This window comes from Sciurus vulgaris, assembly GCF_902686455.1.
Source record: "Sciurus vulgaris genome assembly, chromosome: 5".
Taxonomy (NCBI): Eukaryota; Metazoa; Chordata; class Mammalia; order Rodentia; family Sciuridae; genus Sciurus; species Sciurus vulgaris.
In genome coordinates this window covers 62,748,813-62,772,307 of record NC_136465.1, presented here as the reverse complement: position 1 = coordinate 62,772,307, position 23,495 = coordinate 62,748,813, and the positions used below count along the sequence as shown (strand labels likewise).

At 34.0% G+C, this 23,495-nt stretch overlaps 1 protein-coding gene and 1 pseudogene across 2 annotated transcripts; both read right to left on the bottom strand.

Moving 5' to 3' along the window:
- Window positions 1–8,402: 8,402 nt before the first annotated feature.
- On the bottom strand, window positions 8,403–20,503 carry TEX15 (testis expressed 15, meiosis and synapsis associated). Its single transcript, XM_079140213.1, is given in 9 exon segments — window positions 8,403–9,363; window positions 12,212–12,402; window positions 15,986–16,044; window positions 18,198–19,585; window positions 19,588–19,923; window positions 19,926–20,063; window positions 20,066–20,092; window positions 20,095–20,214; window positions 20,217–20,503. Coding segments are annotated over 9 exon segments (2,460 nt in total). The 5' UTR covers window positions 20,380–20,503; the 3' UTR covers window positions 8,403–9,325.
- Window positions 20,483–23,234, bottom strand: LOC306661322 (testis-expressed protein 15-like; annotated as a pseudogene). The gene has a single exon. The product of its transcript is annotated as a testis-expressed protein 15-like (transcript).
- Window positions 23,235–23,495: the final 261 nt, after the last annotated feature.

The following is a 23,495-nucleotide window of genomic DNA, read 5'->3' as shown; positions in this document are numbered from 1 at the left end:
AAAGTTGTAAACATTCCTAGCAACAGAAATAGGTCTTGTGGTGGAGAATAAGGACGGAAAAGTTTCTGCTCTCAAGAACTCAATTGAACAAAATATAACAATACTAGATGAAAGTTTCTGCTTTGGACTCAATTGAGCAAAATATAACAATACTAGATGAAAGTCTACCTGTATAATTACTATTGCATTTCCTGAGGAGGTTATACCAAAAGGTTTAAAAGAGGCAGAAGTGTGCCTAACCTTGAAAGGCCCAGAATGAAAGTGAGAAACAGAGTATTTCCCTAGTGGATTGAGAACAGGAGAAATGGGAATGATGAATGGTGGTGAGGGAGGAAAATCTTTGTAACAGAAACCAATGTTTGGAATTGGTGAGTAGGTGAGACTGGGAAAATAGTACTTCTGAAAAGTTTAGTCAAGTGGTACTATAAAACAAATAAAACACTTTTTCTTTGCTTTTCTTTCCATTCTTTCATCTGTCCCTCCTTATTTCTCTTTTTTCCTTTTCCCCTTTTTCTCTCTTTGTTCTGTGTTCTGGCTATATCGTCCAGGTTGGCCTTGAACTCCCAGGCCCAAGAGATCCTCCTGCCTTGAATATAGGTGATCACCACCAAGCCCAGCAAATATGAATACTTTTTTGAGTGCTTCCTATACACTATGTATTTTACATGTGTCTTCTCATTTAATGCTCTAATAATCCTATATAGCAAATATTATTTTACTATATAGGATCTATTTTGCAGATGAGGAAGCAGACGTGCATGAATTTAGACACAGGTTCATGGGCTTGGGGTGTAGTTCCATGATAGAGCAGTCGCCCAGCATATAGAGGCTCTGGGTTTGATCTTCAGCACCAGAAAAAGAAAAAAAAAATTTAAATGTCCATGTATCTGACAAAGGATTAACATTCAGAATATATTAAAAAAAACTTAAAAAACAAAAAATAATCTAATTTTAAAATGAGCAAATAATATAGATACTTCTCAAAAAAATACAAACATCCAACAAATAGTTTTTAAAATGTTCAATATCATTAGCCATCAGAGAAACACAAATAAAAACTACAAGATATTATCTCACCTGTTAGGATGGTTATTATCAAAACAACAAAAAGTGCCAGGCACGATGTGCCCACCTATAATCCTTGCTACTGGGGATGCTGAGGCAGGAGAATCACAAGCTTGAAGCCAGCCTGGACAACTTAGCAAGACCCTGTTTCAAAGTGAAAAATGGAAAGGGCTGGAATGAAGCTCAGTGGTAGAGCAATGCACATGTGCAGGGCCCTGGGTGTGACCTCTAGTACTGCAAAACAGAATAAATTCTGACAAGGATGTGGAAAATAAAGAACTCACATACTGTTGGTAGGAATGTAAATTAGTACAATCATATGAAGAACAGTATGGAAGAGCCTCAAAATACTCCACATAAGTTTACTATATGACCCAGCTAGTTCACTTCTGGGTATCTATCCAAAGGCAGTGAAATTGGCACACCAAGAAAAGACTAGTACACCCATGTTTATGTAGCACTATTCTCAGTAGCCAAAATGTGGAATCAACCTGGATGCCCATCATCTAATGAATGGATAAAGAATATACAGTGTATATACACAATAGAGTATTATTTGGCCATAAAGAATAAAATCCTTTCATTCAAAATGGATGGAACTGGAGAACTTACATTAAATGAAATAAGCCAGACACAGAAATACAAATCTCACATGTTCTCACATATGCGGAATTTTTTAAAAAAGCCAAGCTGAATGTGGAATAGTAATTACTAAAGGCTGGGAAGTGAGGGGGTGAGGTGGAGTGGGGGTGGGCGGTACGTAAAAGGAGGCTGGATTGATCAGTGCACATTGTACGTATTGTAAAGAGATATCGCACTGAACCTCATGCATATTTGTACAAGTAACATATGTTAATATTTTAAAAAAGAAAAAAATCCAAGTTGTTCATGCCACTCAGCGCCAGTGGAGGAAAGACTACCACTACTTTTGTCTGCCCTCTGCTCCCCCACTTTATATTGTATGACCTCTATAAGCTGGTGGAAACAGGGTAAGTGGAAGGATAATAGATTGGTCCAGGAACTTGGCAATTGCAATATCATATTTTGCCATTTGGGTTGCAAAGTCATCTTGATTAAAAATAAATACTATAGCCGGGCATGGTGGCATGTGCCTATAGTTCCAGCTTCTCCAAGTAATGCCCCAGGGATGAGGCAGGAGAATCATTTGAGCCCAAGAGTTTGAGACCAGCTCAGGTAACATAACAAGACTGTCCCAAAACAAACAAAAAAGGCAAAACTAACAAAACTATAATTTTTAAACCTCTTTTCTTGCTCTTCGCTTCTGTTTTACACGTGTGCATGAGTGTGTGTTCTTGCAGTACATAACCATCAATCTCTCATCCTTGCTGACTACTTTCATGCAAAACTGCATTTAATCTTCTTTGTGGGACAGTTCTAAATTTTGTTGTTTACCAAAAATGTTCTCATTTTAATTGTTTACCTTTTTCCTTTTGGTCAAAGAATTTCAAAACTGTGTACTTGATCGGATCCTTTGACTTGATGTTAAATTTTGTTCCTACACAATTGACATTTCTTTTAATATATGTAAACACTGATATTTTTTCTGATATATTTTACCATTTAAAATATGAATAATTCATATTTTATAAGAATTATATACTACATCAAAATTATTCATCGTGTTGGTCTATAAAAGATTCCTATAAAACTTGTAATCCTCAGAAGATTAAAGAAATATTTTAACTCCCAGTTCAAATACCTTCTGATAATTGGAATGTATGTTGTTATTGGAATTAATAAAGGAAATTCTGTGGTGACACAGAGCTTCAAAAATTCTTGAGTGATAGAAGAGTCTTTGTTGTGCCCATGCAGTAACACCTGGTGGGGCCCTAGATACCTTCAGGAAGAAAGGGGCTGGTCAGCAGAAAGACCAACCTTGTGATAGGTCAGTCAACTGTGGACCAACCTGACCTCTAGGAAAGGGAGCTGTAAGTGGAGACTGAATTCAGTCAAGTGACCAGTGATTTAATAAGGCCTATATATTAAAACCCCTAAATCTGTAGTCAGCATTGTTTAAGAACTCCTGAAACTTAAAGCTGGAGTCTGAAGTCAGGATGGTCTTATATCTTATCATGGAATTTCCCCTTCATTTGTGGGGTTTCTGTTAACTCTAGGTGTGTCAGAATTGAGTTGCAAGATATCACGTTGGTATCAGAGAGTTAATGACAGAATATTGCAAGAAATTATATTTTTACCTTGAATATTTTCCCCAAAAGGGGAAAATTAAAAAAAAAAATCTCTTAATACATTTTTGTTCTATTCAATTTATGGTATTTACAATCTTGGTTAGCACTGGATTTGGTTGTCATCTTGTAAAACACTTTAAAAACAGTTGCATTTTAAGTTGTCATAGTTATGTGCTAATTTTTATAGGTATAATTTATCCTTTCATGGTTTGGTATGGAAATTAACTCCTTTCTTATGGATCCCAAACAGGTGTAATTAATCCTTTTCCTCATTTCATAGCATGTTGTCAAATAAATATTGTGTCTGCAAAATTCCTTATTTCTCCATCCCTTCATCCCATACACAATCTCATCTCTCCCCCGTGAAAAACACCTCTAATGTATTTGGTATATATCCAATTATCTATAAAAAAGTTATCTTTATATGCAAATATACACATCATTTTTCTGACTTCATTAAATGATCGTTGTTAGCTTCTTCTAATGTATTCCATCGTCAGAATCCATTCTATTATATCTTTTCTCCTATTATCCACCCTTCTTGAAGTTTTGCTGTTCCCATGAACCAAAGTGGAATCTCATTTTACTTTATATTTCTCCTCTACTAGTTTTAACATCTCATTTGTTGCTCATTTGGGTTTCCTTTTCTGTGATTTGCCTATTCAAATCACAGTATGTTCAATATTCTTTTCAGAAGTATGTTCTATATGTTAACTCCTAATGTGTTATTTGTGACAAATAACTTGTTTTCTCTCTGCAGAGTTCTTTGAATAGAAACTTGTGGTCAAAGTCATTTTTCTCTTTGGGTATTTGTTTTTGAGAAAGTCATCACACAATGATGCCCAGGCTGGTCTTGAATTTCTGGGCTCCAGATATCTCCCTCACCTCAACCTTCCGAGTAGCTCAGTCTTCCGAGTAGGGACTACAGGTGCACTATAGGTTGTTTCTGGGTTTTACATCATTTCCTATATCTGGCCCTTCATGTTTATTAACTCTTGGTATATACATATTTGTTCATTGTGAGACGGAACCAAAGAGGCATACCCTAAATGTAATAAGAAAACATCACATAAATCCAAACTGAGGGACATTGCATAAAATACTTTTCAATTGTGTCAAAGTTTTAAAAGTCAAAGAATGAGGATATTTTCAGACTGAGAGACCTGACAATGAAATGCTTCCTATAATCCTAACATAAATCCTTTGCTATAAAGCCTGTTACTGGGATGAATAGTGAAAATTGCATGAGTCTAAGGAATAGATGGCAGTAATATAGTGGTGTCAATTTTCTTAATCTCAATGGTCATATTAAGTAGGGACTCACCTTCTTTTTCTTTTTGCAGTGCTGGGGATTGAACCCAGGGCCTTGTGTATGCTAAGCAAGCACTCTACCAACTGAGCTATATCCCCAGCCCAGGGACTCACCTTCTTTGTAGAAAACACACACTAAAGTTTTAGGGATGGTGCGACATCAAATCAACAACTTAAGTGGTTTGAAATATTATCCCAATTTTTGTGCAAGTGTGTAATTATTTTAAAATACCTATTTACTTTTTTGTTCTTCAGATTCAAATAGAGGTATCACTCTTCAAAGGCAGTAATTCTTTCCTGAAAACCAGTCATATATGAACAGGATCTACTTAATTTTTAAACAGGAAAATTTGTAATGCATTTGTCAACTTCAGACTTAGTTTTTAGTTTGTCCTAATATTTTGACCTGAAAAATTGGTAGGCCCCAAAAGGAACACAGCTGACTCAGCCGGCTGAGTGTGCAATTTCAATAGATGGCATATTTGAAACAGTTTCTTCATTGAAGAAGGTGGGTATGAGTTCCAGGAAACTGTCACAGGAGTGGTCTGGGATAGTTCTGAAAATGATGAGGGAAGGAAGTTAAGGCAGAAAGAGAACTTCTCAGGGACGTCAGGCAGAGTAAGCTTCAGAATATCATTCAAAAGGTAAAGTGGGGACAGTTAATCTTGAGCAAAGTGATGTTTTCATTAATATTCAGATGTGGTTTCAAAACACTTCAGCTGGAAAGCAGTAGACTGGGAGTCAGTGAGTTGATTTCACATAACTCCCAACAAGACATTCACCTCTTAATATAATTAAAATAATCTTAACCAAAAGACTACAATTATTTCTATGCACAGAGAAGAAAACTCTTCTTGAAGTATCAAATTACTGGATTTGATACATGAAGAAGTATCAAATTACTGGATTGCTTTTCTGAACATTATTTAAATTTTATTAAATGTTTTGCCTTGTTAGGGAATCAAACCCAGGGCAAACATGAAGAAGTATCAAATTACTGGATTGCTTTTCTGAACATTATTTAAATTTTATTAAATGTTTTGCCTTGTTAGGGAATCAAACCCAGGGCCTTGCACATGCTACAATTAGGTCCCTAATCCTTTATTTGCTTATTATTTGTTGTGCTAGGGATTGAATCCAGTTTGCTCTATTACTGACCTTCATCCCTAAATCTTTTTAAATATTTTTTTTTTTGGAGACAGGGTCTTGCTAATTTAAGGTCTCACTAAATTGCTGAGGCTGGCCTCAAGCTTGTGATCTTCCTGCCTCAGCCTCCCAAATCACTGGGATTATAGGTGTGAGCTACAAATATTAGCTTGTGTAATATTTGGGCACTGTACTCAAATTTTAAATGACGGAATTTGTCTATGAGGTACACAAGCTATTGTCTAGAATTTAATAAAAAAGAAAATAACATCACAGAAGATATTTAAATCTGATATTATTTTCAAACCAATGATACTGGAAATTATTAAATGATGTTCACAAAAATGACCTGAAGTGCAAAAATATCTTGAAGGGCCTTCTGAATGAAGTTATAAAATGAGTGAATGCTACTTCCTTTTATAGGATTGATATAAAGATTAATTGAAACACATACACACAAGTAGAAGAGCACACTTTAAGCCAAGGTCACATATGTAATAACTGCTGAGTGAACATAAATGTACCTTTAATTCACTGAACATGTTCAACTGACTAGACCATCTTCCAAAGCAAAGAATGTCATTCACAGCTGGATGTGGTGGCATATGTATATAATCCCAGCGACTCAGGAAGCTGAAGGAGGATTACAAGGGCAGTCTAGGCAACAGTGAAACCCTTTTAAAAAAGGGTTGGGGATGTAGCCTAGTAGTATGCTTGAAGCTCTGGGTAAATTAATTAAAATTTTAAAAATAGATCTGTCATATTACTAAATCATTCTTAAAGAAAATCAGACATTAAAAATAAAAGGCGGGGGGCTGGGGAGATAGTTCAGTTGGTAAAGTGCTTGCCTTACAAGCACAGGGCCCTGGGTTCGATCCCCAGCATCAGCAATAAATAAATAAATAAATAAATAAATAAAAGGAGGGGCTGGGGATATAGCTCAGTTGGTAGAGTGCTTGCCTTGTAAGCCCCTGGGTTCAATTCCCAGCACTGCAAAAAAAATAAAGAGTAACAAACCTGAAGATAAAAATGTTGTTTCCCATGATGAGAAATTAGAATGCAAAATTTTGAGACAATTCCACAAGTTATTTCAATGGAAACTTTTTACAAAATAACATATTATGTTTCAAAATAACATGAAACAATAAAGCAGACAAATTTACACAGCAAGAAATGAATAGGATTTATATCCTTAGAAAATTTTCCTGTTCAAGTTGCATTAGTAATCAACAATCCCTCAGCTTCCCTCTATCATTAGCAATTGCTCACAATTCAATTGTTCTTTGAATTATACTAATCAGAAGTAATTTTTAAAATGTTAGTCTTACAGGAATCCATAACTTAATTTTCTTCCTCCACAATTCTAACTACATGAATAACTGTGAATTTACTGTTATTCAAGCAATATTAATATCATATGAATTGAAAACTATGTAAAAAAAATCTAATGGTTTTAAAATACCACATATGCAAGAATATAAGTAAAACTGTTTTCCCTTAATCTATTTGAAGAGTATGGAGGCTTAACTCTTCTTTTGAAGCTTTCAACTCATCACTCTTAAGTATTGTCTATGGAGAAGACATATAGCCTCAACTGACCTCAATGAATATTAGTTTTGGATACACACAGAGATTTAAAAATGCATATATCTTAGAAATGAGGTAGTCTGGAAGTTTATTTAAAAATCTAGTGGAGGCTGCTCTTTGTGGGTTGTTTTTCATGTAATAAATATGGGTAAACCAAGGACCATTCATATTTTTATTAGTTTTTCAAAAGACAAAAAGAACTCAAATTAGAAGAAATCCAGTTTATTAAGACAATTTTTCCAGTTCTAAGACAAGTTACAAACAAGCAACTTTTTTGCTTATATTTTGATCATTTTGTTTCATTTTTATTTTTAAAGTCAAAACATGTACTTATTTAAGGGTAAAAAAAATACTCCAGTTTTTCATATTTGTCAAAGTACAGATTTTTTTAAATGTAAATGATTAGATGAGGTGTTTTAAAGAAATTATAAAACCTATGAAATACCAATATTATAAAGACAATTACCAACAGAATCTGAAGGTTATTTAAACAGTACTTAACTAGAATATCTAACTTTTAGTTTACCTTGTATTATAGAAATATTTTTAATAATAAACTTTGTGACATACTTTCATAGTTAAACATAAATAAAATGGCTGAGGTAAAGTCATTTCTTGAATACCAGTTAATACTACTGCTTTCCTATCTGGTTTAGGAGTTCCGATGTTGACAAATTTCAAATAAAACAACCAAAACTGTTATTTTATTATTGCTTTAATTCTGTCATTTTTCAAATTCCTTATTTCTTCTGGCTACAGTTCTCTGCTTGACTTTCTTCTCTCAAAGATCTCTATGTTAGAGAACCCTAAGTATTCAAAATTCCATTCTATATTGTTGATGTGACTAAACAGGCTTATCTTGGGGGTTCTCAGAGACTTTCTGAATTGAAAATGAGTTACTCTGCACTGAACAAGGCAGAATTATACTCTTTAGAGGCCCGTGCAGGACAACAAAAAGTTTAACAGAAATTTGAACAAACATTGAAGCTTTGTTGGCTGTTTAGATTCAGTCAAAGCAAATTTCTTGTCACTTTTTAGGGCTAACTACAAGGTGAGAAAGGTCTGTTTGGTTCTGAGGGATTTTTCTGACTGGGATCTTAAAAAAAAATCAGGAATGGCTACTGAACAAGGAAGGGAATAATGTATGAGCAGACACATTGCTCAAGATGGTAGTTATTACATTCAACTGTCCTGTGATAATTATTACTAAGAATTTTTTACTTTTGCTTCAGAATGTTGAAAAAGAAAGAAAAACTATACCAAGAGCATTAAAAACCCTGTATTCATGCATTACTTAAACTATTGCAATATGGCTTAATTAACTGCATAAGCATAAACATACCATATTATTTGCTACAAAACATTTAAAGAGCCATTTAAATTGTGAAGTACAAATACAAAAGAAATAATCTTTTGGAAAAAGTTCTGGTGGGAAAAACACATCAGACTTGTGTTAATTCCAATGTAATGAACTACAACTGCTTCCAACATAAAATCTGTAAAAATCTCTACTCAGGGAAACACTGAAAATATGCAAACCAGTATTTCTATTTAGGAATATTTTACAAGTAAAAATTATAAAATATTGAAATCAAAGGAATTCACAAGATAGAATTGTAAATTATCTGAACAAAGTGTCAAGAATCATCAAATTGTCGGTTTGACGACCAATTCAAGAAAAATATTTCTACTTTCAGCTCAATGCCACAACACAATAAATAACTAAAAAATAACAAATAAAAACTTGGTTTTAAAGATTTTACCATTATTGCTTAACCTTAAATATTGAATTAACTTCCTTTACAACTGTGTGGAAATAATTTGTTTTTTTTTTTTTTTCAGATGTTAGAAATTAATTTCCTAACACCTTATATAATACATTATTAATTTACATATTTTATAAAGGGCTATGCACTTTTATTTTAAAATGCTAAACATTAAGAAATACATAAGTAAAAATACTTCAGAAAACTTGTTAAATCTCCTTTATTTTAGTAGTCATATTATTTTCAATGTCCTGGCTCAAACTGTTCTTGTTGCCACGGAGCTGGAAGAAATAGATTGGAGATAAGTTAATGCTGTAGACTAATGATAATAGTAGAAATAACCTGAGATTAAGTTAAGCCAAAAGATCAGAATTTGAACCCCACATCTGTCCTTTACTAGATCATGAGAGAGCTATTTAAGGTTCTCTGAGGAGTGGTTTCCTCATCAGTGAAAAAACAGTATCTTTCCATCTCTCTCCAGCACTCTGTGAAAATTAAAGGCAATAAAGGACATAACATGTTTGGCACACAGGGCTCAATTAAACATCATCCTTGAGTTCCATTTTTTCTGGTGCTGAATACAGGCATTGTGAACAAATTAGTGATAAAAGGACCAAGGGATTTTCACATTTTTTAAAGAATGAACTAAGTGTGAGTGTGAGAGGTAATATCTACAGATCATTTGCACTCATAAAAACTAAAATATGTGCTGATAAAACTGCAGTTGCTTCCCTCTGGGGACCAGGCACTGGACCCCAGGGCCTCATGCATGCTAGATAAGCATGTTACTGCTGAGCTACATTCTCAGACCTTTTTATTTTGAGACAGGGTCTTACTGAGTTGCTAAGGCTGACCTTGAACCTTGCAATCCTTCTGCCTCAGCTGCCATGTTACTGGGATTACAGAGAAGTGCCACTATACTTAGCCCTCATTTTCATTTTGTTTTGGACAGTGTCTTGCTAAACTGACCAGAGTGACCTTGAATTTGTTATCCTCCCACCTCAGACTCCTGAGTAGTTGGGATTACAGGTGTATATCACCATGATGGGCCTCCTAATTTTTTTAGAGTGACCTCTGGATACTTTAATAACTGAAATAACTTTTTTTTCATTGAACCCATATAACCAACGGGTAACAATTAAGATTTTTTTTTTTTTTTTTTTTTTTAACCAGGGGTTGAACCCAGGGGCACTGAGCCACATTCCCAGACCTTTTTATTTTTTATTTTGAGACAGGGTCTTGCTAAGTTGCTTAGGGCCTCACTAAATTGTGGAGGTTGGCTTTGAACTTGAGATCTTCAGCTTCCAGAGCTGCTGGATTTGCAGGAATATGCCACGGTGCCCAGTCAATAATTATGATTTTTGAGAGTCATAACTGGACTTGATTGTAGAATGATCTTTTGTAATATTACATATGGCTTAACTCAAATGTCTAATTTGTAAGTTTGCCACATCTACTATGCTTGGTTTTCATCTTTACAGCATCAGAAATAGTATCAAATTAATCATAAAGGAAAAAGCAGTCATATACTTTCTCCCTCTTTTTTTCCTCCCTTATTTCTTACATGAAAAATACCTGTCCTATTTAAACTTATTTGGTAGGAAAGGAAAGAAGGAAAAGATATACAATTATTACAATACTACCTAATACCCACAGGTCCTATCATTTGAGAGAAGCATGTAAAAAGTACCACAGAATAGGAAAATAGTTAAGAAATTCAATGAGATTTGATTGTACAGGTAGAAGTGCTATGAAATGAAGTGGATATGCAGGACTGTGAGCAGCTAAATTCCAAGCTAAAGTGTTTGAATTTTATCCTGTAGGTTACAGGAAATCAGTAGTCACTTCAATGCAAAGGTCCTGATCAGATTTCTTAGTTTGAAACAGAATTATGTTGGGTTGGGAATGCAGATCAGTGGTAGATTGCCTGCCTAGTATGGGTGAAGTCCTGCGTTTGATCCTTACCCATCCCCCTACAGTATGTGAACACATAGGTTGTTCAATTCACATGAATGAACTCACAAATAATTTTTTTGTACTTATTAGTCTGTAAGAAATAATTTTAAACTGTTTAAAATCATTTCTCTTGAATTTCTCTAAGATGTTACAGATAATTATCATTGTTTAAATTACATTTTATCTTTAATGGGAGAATACTTGGGTTAGTGCCTGATTACTGTTTCTGCAGAATAATTATTTTTTAATTTTGTTTTAACTCTGGTAAATGCACATTTCAATTTAATTAAAAATATTCTGGTCATATTTTAGAGAGTCAAGTGTTTAAAGAGGAAAATTTTCAAGTTCTGGAGGTTAAACTATCATGTTATTTTACCAGTTCTGTTTCAATTAATTCCATTCACTTATACCACTATATTATACTGAAATCCTAATAGAAGAAAAGGTTGCTTTATATGATTTCTTTTTCGACCTTGGTTTTTTAACTCTATATAGCCTCCAACTATCATGACATAGTTTTAAGAAAATAATTGAGTTGTAGGTGGACACAATATTTTATTTTTATGTGGTGCTGAGAATCAAACCCAGGGCCTCATGCATGCTAGGCAAGCGCTCTACCACTGAGTTACAACCCCAGCCCATGACAGTTTTTAAAACTATCATGGCATTAAAAACTTTTATAAACCTTTTCATGGTTGCATCACTGTATGGATTTAACTGTCTTATTTAACTATTCCCTGAAGTTGGGTTTTACTGAAGGACATATTAGTGACATTATCCTGTTTTTCTTTTTCTCTAATCTTTGACAACTAGATTTCCACCCAACACAATTCAATTCTGCCTGACATATGAAAAATTCTACATATCTGTACAGAAAAAAATGACTGCTATATGTATAATAAGTGTATTTTGAATTCCATTTACACAAATGTACAAAGTTAAGAATAAAAACCCTGTGAGGCAAGCACTAAAACTTGTAAAACAGGGCCAAACGTTTTCTCTGGTAAGTGGATGCTGATACATAATGGGGAGGTGGGGGTAAGGGAAGAATGGAGGAACACTGGATTGTGTAGAGGGAAATGGGGGGGGGGGGAGGAAAGATGGTGGAATTAGACAAACATAAGGAAAAAAAAAGAATTAAGTTTAAAAAAAAAAACACCTTGTAAAACTCACCATAAATCCAAGGGACTTCCTGAAGCACACCTGGATTAGGAGGATAAGGGTATGCAGCTTGTGGTAATGGTTGATGAGAAGCATATTGTGAAAAAATCGGTTGTTGAAAATTATAATAAATAGGCCTTTGAGATGGAAAATACCCATTCACTGGCATAAAGGCATTTGCTTGTGGCTGCTCAGCAAAGTAACTAAAATATTGAGAGTACAGAATATTAGAATGTGTGGTTTGGACAGTACTTGCAACTGTAGTCAATATCCCAGAAGAAGGTGGGTATACTTCATATGATTCTATTCCTTGGTATGTGTGGGTAATGGAATTGCCATTGCTACTGCTATAATGATAGACACACCAAGAATAGTATGGATATGAGGTTCCAAATGAATGCTCAGAAGAATTGTACACTGGGTTGCACGCAGACTGTGGAAGTTCATTCCAATATGTGGTAGCTTTCTTATTCAGGCCTTTCAGATTCTCCTGATCCTGTTGCCCAGAAAAAGAATATTGTGCTCTTTGATTTACATCAAGGGTTAAAATTCCAGCTTGTCCAAAGGGTATTGTACTGGGCTTCAATGTATTCTTCATATATTTTTCCTCTGACTTGGTTTTTGCAGGCTGCTTTTTATTTTCTTGCAGAATAGAAACTTTGCCCTGGATACATGTGGATTCTGGAGAACTGATGCATGTGGAATTTTTAATAGATGAATTTAACATTTCATTATCTTGATGTTCAAGGACTGTATCATTTGTTTCTAGATTGGTATGAATATCTCTCAAAAAATGGAAAATAGGCTTTGAGAACATTGTTGCATTAGGCACAGGACAGTCATCAGTTCCTGGATTTATGTTTGAAACACAAGTTTTCTGTGTGGGATCTGTTGTGTAGTGGTCTTCTGTGAAGGTATCATCTGTATTTCCTTGGTTACAAGTTGCAAAAGCACACTCTTTCTTATCACTTTTTGTTTCAGCAACACTAAAACTCACATTTCTTTTCTTTATGGTACTGAAGTTTTCCTGTTGTCTGGTGAGGTGTTCTGAGGTACCAGATGAACTATCAGTTAAATCTATATTGCTTTCTGACCTTGATGTGCAAGTGTTCTGTAGGGTCTTTAAAGGTAAAAGCAAGCTTTGCATTCCAACCATTTTTGGAGATACATAATTTCTTTTTAGAATATCTGATGGATTTGATCCTATTTCATTTTCACTTTTGGGATGAGATCTTGTAGCCCTATTGAGTATAATATATAAATAAAACAACTTTAAATATATAGTCACAAAAATATTTTTAATTTTTTTGGTATTGATAGACCTTTATTTTATTCTTTTATTTATATTTGGTGCGGAGAACTGAACTCAGTGCCTCACACGTTAGGCAAGTGGCTCTACCACTGAGCCACAATTCCAGACCTGCCAGTCGCAAAATTTTAACAATATATATAACTGATATATTTATTCAGAAGAGTTCCTAAAACTGACATTTCTTATTCTACTGGGAAAATACAAGTAACATTATTTTCCCAGTTTTATTTACCAGGTTTGAATTTATATACTTTTCCTGCTAAATATGCTAATATTCTGCATTTCAAATATCTTCCTTACTGTACTTAACAGTTTTGTGCTTCAAACATTTACTGATACCGGCCATTAAAATTAGGAAATTATCATTATTCACTTGTTCAGTGTAATTTCTAATTTACGTACCTCCAACACACTGACAATCTTCATTACTTGTAAGTATCTATACTTATACCTGGTATAACTCCCAGCTTTAGACTCTCCCTTCTCCAACAAAAGATCTCTTCCCTTTCTTGTTATGACAAAGTTTTCCCGCCCCCTGTCCATCTTTGAGAATAGGAAAAACAGACCTTCAAAATTTCTTGTCAATTTTCCTTGGTATTCTTACCTAAATTTAGATAGCTTCAAGCAGGATGAGAGAAGCATCTGAGTGTCTAGAATAAGAGAATTAATATAGGTCCCCAAGATAATTATGTTTTTTGGTCTTTTATCAAATTCTTTGAATTATATGTGGAAAAAAAATAAGGTGAGAAGGGAAGAGAATTACTACTTCTCTAGGATCAAGAGAAATTCATCCCTGGCCTAGAATCTGTATACCCAATCAGGAAACTATAAGTGCCACATTTTACTTAACCCAGCCTCCTTAAAAGGCATTTTAATGCTAACCTACATCATCATCTAACTCCATATAAAACTGAGTTCCCAGAAAGTAAGATTTTTGACTTTATTACATTTTCAATGGTATCTTGACCTTACAGATTGGCAGCTGTTTGGTCTGTCCCTTTATGTACTCTTAGAGGAAATTCATTTTTATGAAGATAGCATTCTATAATAACAGTCTTATGTGAGAATTAATTTTTCTGTTAAGTGAATTATAGCTTGATTTTGTTTTGTGCTGCTGGAGATCCAACCCAGGATCTTGAACATGCTACCACTGAGCTACACCCACAACCTACAGCTTGACTTTAAGAAGTAAACACCACTTGTATTTATAACAAAACTAAGATGATTTTTGTATGTTATCCCTTTGAATTTTTAGTCGCCACACACCTTCTCAGAAAGTCATATATGTAAGAAAAGGACTCCAGAAATGTAGTAAAGAGAACATTATACTTAAAGAGACAAAACCAAATAAGATATAAATGAGGTTGCTTATTTTTCCTTTATTTTGTATAACTTATTATTCCTCATAACATGGGGAAAAACTGAAGCTATATGCAACTTCAAAATCTCAGAGGTACATGAAACAAGATGTTATGAAGTGCAATGGTACCACTTCACAATAAATGAGACAAATATAAATAATGTAGTTCATGTTTCATAAAGATAACTTATTCAGTTTAAAGAGCTATCAGCAAAGGGTATGGTGGCTCACACCTGTAATCCCAGTGGCTCGGGAGACTGATGCAGGAGGACAGCGAGTTCAAAGCCAGCCTCAGCAACTTAGACTCTAAGCAACTCAGCAAGACCCTGCCTCTAATAAACTATAAAAAAGGGCTGGGGACATAGCTCAGTGTTAAGCACCCTTGGTACCCTCCTCCCCCAAAAAAAGAACTATCAGCATTCCTAATCCTTTCTATTTTACAATGTTAAAACATCCTTCTATGAAATAGTATAATACATTGTGTATGTGTCTATGACACACACCATCTATGTTAATGTTCCCATTTAGTGATATAAATTGGCAATTTAGATCTCCACCCAATTTTGAAATCTAGCTGGTCTGTAAAATCTATAAGTTTTAAAAAATACTTGTCCTATTCCTTTATGCCATTTTAGGAAACCATTAATCTGTTAAGTAATATGTATTAAATGTGAATTTTTCTTTCTTCTTCTGTAAAAGAATCACCATTTTCTGTCTTGAATAACTTACTTTTTTTTTTTTTTTTTGCAGTGCTGGGGATTGAACCCAGGGCCTTGTGCTTACAAGGCAAGCACTCTACCAACTGAGCCATCTCCCCAGCCCCAACTTACCTTTTTGAACTGTGCTCACAATCTTACTATTTATAATCACTGAGAAAGCACATTTCATATAACATTAGCCTTAAATACTTACTGAATGAAATTTAAACTCAGGTCTAACATAAAACAATGTATAATTTGAAACAAACTTCTCCTTCTTTAGCTTCTTATTCTTGTCCCATATGTTATGCATATGATCCAATAGAGTTATATAAATGATTGTTTTACTCTCATACCTTACTATTTGCCTAATTTTGTTTAATTTTTCTTTAGTTAGGGCTGATGGCAATGCCTACCTTGGCTGCTTGAATGTTGATTCCTCTTTGTAGATTTTTGTGACATCTTTCATGCTAACCTATGTTTACAAGATACAAAGAAAATCTACATTGGTGATAACAAACTATAATACAAATATTAATACTCCCCACTGCCCCCTCCTGGAAAAAAAATAACCAGTGACTCTTTCAGGACTTCCATGTATCATTAACATTTGGAGTAATTTTTTTCATGGTTCAGTGGATTGAACCCTGGGGCCTTCTACCACTGAGTTACACTCTCAGCCCTTTTCATTTTTAATTTTGAGACAGGGCCACACTAACCTGGCCTTGAATTTGTAATCATCTTATCTCAGCCTCCAAATTGCTAGAATTACTGGTGCAACGTGCCTGGCTGGAACTTTTTTGAAAAAAGAATTTGCAACATTCTTACTAGTTTTAAAAAATACTAATCTTAGTCCTAAAACTAATCTTAGAGTCCATTTATGACTGTTTCCTCTTTAGTAAATCAGAGTCCCATCATTTTTTAAAGTAAAGTCTGTCAAATACAGGATTCAGCATCCCTCATCCAAACATTCAAAATCTGAAATGCTCCAAAATATAAAACTTTTTGAGTGCTAAAATGATGTCCTAAGTGGAAAATTCCACAACATGAAACTTTGTCCCACTTACAAAATTGTTCAAAATAGTATAAAAAATTACCCATAAGGTATATATAAAAGTAAATTTTGTGTTTAGACTTTGATCCCATCTCCAAGATTTCATGTATAAGCAGATACTAAAAAACCTGAAAATAACCCAAATCTGAAATACTTCGGATCCTAAATATTTTGGATAAGGAATATTTAACTTGTATGAATTTTACTTTCTTCAAGACAGCACTCTTCTCTAAGCCATTAGAATCTTCTTATCTTTCAAATCACCAAAAAACCCTTCCTATGACATTATATTTCAATATGTACAGAATGCAATTCAAACTCCCTCCCTCCCTTCTCTCTCTTTTTTGGTGCTACAGGACTTCATGTATACTAAGTGCTGAGCTACACCTATAGTTCATGAAACAATCTTCTTCATCCTTAGTTTTACCCTTGTGCACTAAGTTAAATTGTTCTAAACTTGATTTTAAACTCATTTCTCAAATGATGTCAATAAGCGTTGTCTTTGCTTACATTACTTTGTGTGACTTAAAAACCCTCTTCATTTTACCTTCACCTGATAACATTTTTTCTAGTAAGGCAAACTCTGGCCTGTGTTCTCCCTTAAAATAAATCTTCTCTGACAAGCTAAGCTTTGTTTGTTTTTTGCTTCTCAATATCAACAATACCTTTTTAGTATAATCCTCACTTTATTCTTGATGTTGAGTATACAACTTGTTCTGAGTGTTTATTAAGAATTTTTCTATAAACATGGTACAATAGATAATGATTAAATTCCTAGTCTCTACACCTAAGATTTACTAACGACTACAATTGGAGTGAGCACAGAAAGAATCCTACTTTTCATTTACTTCTGAACTAGGACATTCTTGAAAAGCTGTCCCCAAAGCCTCTGAGGGTAGAGCAGGGGCAAATGGTAGAATGGGTTCTGGTTAGACTGCCTGGCTTTAGAAATGGTCTATTCTGTTTACAAACTCTGTGACCCTGGGAAAGTTATTTAATCTTTCTATGCTTCAGTTTCCTCATCTTTAAGTAACAATAGTGCATATATCCCAAGGTTTTTGTGAATAATAAATTAACATCTGTATAATCCTCATTATAATGCCATGCATATAAAAGCTATATAAAAAATTTTAAATGTACTTATATGGGACTTTTTCTAACACCTTGATAATCATCTATTTATCTGTCCTACTTCTGCATCTGGATGATAATGGTCAAGAAGACGGCTTCAATAGTGTTTAATATTCACTACGCTGGGCATAGGCTTGTTATATAGAAGGTAATGAATAAATACTTGATTATGCACTTAAAATACATTCATAATAATGACCTTTCCCTTATATTAAAATTTATTCTTCTATGATTTTATGTTTAAAAAGTGACATTTGCAAGGTATCTTCCATGTACAGAATTATTTCATAGGTAATAAATCCAATACTTTAGTTAGCAAAGTTTGTTATATAAGGCAGAAACTTAAAACATTCTTAACTTTTAAAATTTTGCAAAGTACTTGTTTACATGAAAAGATTTGTTCTCAAAAATAATAAAGAGGTTTCATTTAAAATCATCCATACCTTTTGTTTTTTACAACAGGAAATAGTATTTTTCTCTTCTTCCTGAGAGTCTTCCCACTTGTCTATAGTGATAGGTTTTTTTTTAGAGGAATTTGAAAAGTTTTTGATTACGCACTCCGAAATTGAGGGTAATTTCATAGGACTGGATTTATTTCTATTTTCCTCAGGTACTGTAACATGAATATTCATCTTTTCTTCTCTCTTTAGTTGAAAAGCATTCCTTCTGTTATGTGCCATTTGGCATAGTATAAAGGAAGTAGCTAATTTAGCATTTTTAGCACATATAATCTTCATATGCTCAATTGTTTTCATGACTTTCATAATATGGGCTATTTTCCCTAAATCTTTCTGAGGGACAGACACTATATTTTTGAGTAGGGTAGAAAACTGATTATAGTTGTGTTCTAACTCTGTCACAGTGTTTCCATAATTTATGGATGCAATATATGGCACAAAGTCAATATATGTGGAAAGGCAATACTCAGACTTCTTTAGAAGTTTTTTAACTTCTGAAAGTTCTTCAAGTTCTCTTGAGAATAAATGCAGAGCATATGAACAATTAACAGCTTCACTATATTTACAGATAATATCCAGATTTTTCTCAAGTTCAGAAATAGTAGTCTCTATTACATTGCAAAGGCATTCAGCTGGGTTCTCTTTAAGAAATGAAAAGGATGCCATTTTTTCTTGGCAGCGTATAAGCTCAGGAAGAAGTGATAAATCAAACCAAAGCATACCTCGAAATCTCTGGTTGTCTAGTTTCTTTGCCATTGAGTTCTTAAGAAAGTGAATGGTTTCTGACAGCATAACAATTTCAATGTATGTTTCAACTGCTTCAGGTTTTAAAATTACAGCCCCATGGTTGTGGTTCTGCAGGACATTCAAAACATTTTCTTCTGTGATAAAAATATTATCTATGTTAACTTCTTGCAACATCTGAAAGTATTTCTTCAAGATTTCTAAGTGATCTGTACATCTCAAAGTAAGTTCCTGTAATTTTTTTAAGTCTGCAAATTCAGCTTCATCCAGTATTTCACTAATATAACAAATTTCTGGGTGTGAAAACAAAGTACTGTTAAACCTACAGTCTTCTATACTAATTAGATCATTTGACTTTCTGAAAGAAATCATAGTATCTGCTTCAAGTTCAATATTGGAAGTTGTTTCACTGTTTAAATCTTTAGACAAGGTATCATGTATCTCCTGCAATTTAGACAAAGCACATTCATTCATTTTGAGTAGCACATCTTTGTTCTTTTCTAAGTATTTTTTGCTGAAAAACTGTTTTCTCTCTTTCCAAACAAGACTTTTCGCAGCATTAAAAAAAATATGTTCCAGACCATAAAGAGAAATTTTAATAGTTACTGCTTCAATGCTCTTGATAAATTAACTTTTGAGGAGATCAAGTCTAAGATAATCCACAGATGGTCTTGTTTTCCAGGATAGGTATAAACTTTAGGGGAGTCCTCATATTTACTGATCAGCTTTAAAGTACTTTTTCTTAAGGTTTCTAGGTCTCCTAAACTATTTCCACAGTTAACGCCACAGGTAAATGGAACAGAAAGAGAAAAGTCAAAGCAATCAGAACAGTGCTTCAGTATGGCTTCACACTCATTAATCTGTCGTTGGTATTTTAAGAAAACATAGTATGAATTCTTTTTCTTTTTTGTTTTTGCAAACAACTGATTACAGTAACTCTGCAACTCACAGAATGCATTATATTTAATCTTCCTTGAAAAGCAGGATAGAAACTGGACTGCAGTTGATAACCACGTGGCCTGCCAAGTAGCTCACTGTACAATGTCTCATCATACCAAAGCAAACTCCGGAACGTTGGTTCACCTTTTAAGAGCCTTTTCTTATTTCAATGAATTGAATGGTTTCCATCACCATTGAAGTTCTACCAGAGTATCAACAGCACATGGCTTTAACTGGTATTTGCAATTATTCCACAGGTTTTGTTCTACTAGCAATTCTCTTGAAATCAGGATTTGTTCGAGTGAACATTCTTGTTTTTTTCAAAAGCTTCAACAAATGAAGGGAGAATGTTTTTACAAATCTTGGTTTCTTCCTCTAGTATCTGCAAAGATGATGTTTCATCTGCCCTCTGCAAAATTTGAGACAGCTCTGCTATAAGAGCTGTATGATTAGTTGAGCAATGTTTGTCATTTAATTCATTCATGTATGATATAGGCTTCTGAAGAGCAGTAACTTCACAGGCTTCAGACTGGGCATGTAGAAAAGGCACAAAATTAATTCCTTGAATGCCTACTGTGGAAATACAGTCAGGCTGAGAGTCATTACTAACTTTGATTCTCCACTCTGTTTTTTTGTTAGGCTGACCAGAAATTGTGTTATTCACAGAGACTCCCTCTGGAGTAGTATTTTTAATGTTTACATGAGAGTCAACTAAGTTACTTTAATTTTTTTCATATTTAACTGGGAGGATTCCTCTTTTAGGATCTTACTTTGATTTTTATACTTAATGGTTAATCCTTCAGTAGTGCCTGTTTTGTAAACTGGATATTCTTTTTCTGCTTGTTCAATTTTCCTAATTTTTCTGTCCTGAATATCTTTCTCTGAGATACATTTTTTGAAGAACACTTATATTATCTTTTAAGAGCAGAGAACTACCATTGGAAGGTAATTTATTCATTATATTTTCCTCGTAATTTTTACTTTCTTCAGTGACTGATGTTTGGTCCAATTCAGAATATTCAGTATCATTTGTTTCATCCTCATCTATAAGGAAACAATTACTTGAAGAGCATTGTTCTGTAAGAAGCTCTTTTTCACCATTTATCTGTTGACAGCATGATACAGTACCAGATGTTGAAGAATCCAAAGCAAAAATTCTCTGTTTATCCAAATAAGACTTTGAAGTTTTTCCTTCCTCTATCACTGGAGTGGTTAATGACAACTGAGGGGTACTGTATTTTGTGTTTGTTACTGAAGTTAAGTTTAATGGACCCATAAGGAAGTTTCCTATAATGATGTTTGGTTTGCACATCTTAATAGGAGCTGTCCACTTGTCCATAGGAACATTTACTTCCAGATTTCTTTTACAAACAGATGAAAGGAGTTTTTCTGGTTTGTAGATGTCAACATTTAAAAAGTGCTTCATGTTTGAGTCCGAGACTGAAATGTCATTTTTCACCTTTGTGTGAGCTATACAAGTCCCCTCATAATTGCTGTCTGTGTTATAACTTAGGTTGTTCTCTTTTATGAAATTTAAAGAGGGTGAATTGCTTTCATTTATTACTTTATTAGTATCAGAATTATTTTCTTTTGTCACATCCTTAATATTGTGTGCTGAATGGCTCTCAAGCTTTTTATATTTACTGTTAGATACCTTTATATCAATTTGATTTTCCTTTTTAGTTAGTTTCTCATCTGGGTAAAGCAGACATTCAGTTCTTCCAGAAAAGGGGTGAAGTTCTGAAGATCCTGAATGTCTCAAACTGTTATCACACTCTGATTGACTTGTACTGGGGATGTAGAGAAAAGGGGGCAACTGAGATTCAGGATGTTGTTCTAGATCATAAAATTCACTCACATGAATTGTGGCATGACTTTTCGAGACACTAGTGGCAACTCTTTTCTTGGAGTGGCACTTTGCAATTTTCTCTACATTTGTTTTATAAGACTTATTCTTTGACACACAGGCTAATGATTTATTAACATCAAATCCTAAAGTTCTTTTTTCTTCCTGTTTGTCATACTTTCTTTTTGGCAAAAAATGCTTAGTAGAGTAATACCTTCTTTCAGACACAGAACTATAACCTTGAAGGTCACAACTTTCCCAAAAACTATTACATATTATTGCATATGCTTTTGGTAATGGGCCCTTTCTTTTTTCTCCCACTTTAGCTATAAGTTGCAGAGATGTATGGACTCTTCTATGAGCTTTTTTTAAGTGAAGTACAGCTTTGTCCAGTGTTCTGGAAAGTCGTTTGCTTTTACATAAAGATGCTTCACTATTTAGAATATCCAGGACACTTCTAATGTGTCTTTCTGACTGTGAAAATATTTTAATTCGTCCTTGGGATAATGAAGAAAAACACTTAAATGAATCTTGACTGGTTAGTTTCCTCTTCTTTCCACAAATTTCATGTGATATGTTCTCAGCCCTAAAAGATGCATGTAGCTTTCTTTTGCTAATTCTTGATTCTGTGTCTTTTTTACTTTTAGTATCATTAAGGTCATTTTTTGATTTTGTAAAGTAATATCTGCACTCATCATTTATTTCTGTGGTATTAGAAGGTTTAATAGACAAAGATCTACTGTTTTGTTTTCTGACACATGATTTGCGTGTGCATTATGACTCAAGTTAGGGGAATGGGAGATTTCATATTTATTTTTAATTCCTGTATCTGGCATGGAATTACCAAATTTATCTTCACATGGATAACCTGAATTTTCACCAGGAGGCTGGGAATCAATTTCAAATCCTGGAGTTTCCCCTTTCTCATCTATTTCTGGATTTGTGGCTTCAGTCATATATTTGTAAGGACTGTCCTTCAATACAAGGGAATCATCAATGGGGTTGAATCCCGGCCTACACATATTATTAATTCTAACTTGTAGATCTGGAAGTAAAATTGGGTGGAGCTCCTCATTTTGTATAGAGGAATAAAAACATATTTTCTTAGAGCAATGCTGATCAATATTTTCATTTTTTGTGGTACTTTCCAAAACTTCATTTCTCCATTATTGGTTTCCTAATAGACTTTCCAATCAATACGAGACATCAGAGCCTCATATGAGGCCTCAACTTCTTCATGAAGTACATTTCCATGGCTATAGGTATCACACTGTTCTGATTCTATTTCAATCTCACTTTGCAATTCCAAACTTTGAAGAACTGAGTTCTCATTTATTGATTGATGATGAGTCTTTTAATTCAGCTTTATCCATATCAATTTCACCATTAGAAATGCCATGTTTTACTAACGAACCAAAATCTGGACTCTCAAAGCAGGTGTCTTTAAACTCAAATCTTTGGTGACCTTCATAATCTGTGTTCAACGTAGGCATAGAAGTACTAGCTACCTCTACTGTAGCATTTGAAGCTTCACCTACTGAAGAATCTGCAAGTTCAAGAAAAGTTATGGAATTCAATGCTCTAACACTTTCAGTACTTTGCTTGTCTCTCTGTTTTGTATCTTCACTCTCCAATAATGCAGTTTCTGTTGATTTATCTTTATCTCCCCAAACCAAGTTAAATGTAGTAGAAAATTCTTCAGACTTAGAATTTCTACTTTGTTGTAATTATTACCCTCCTTTCATTTATATTTG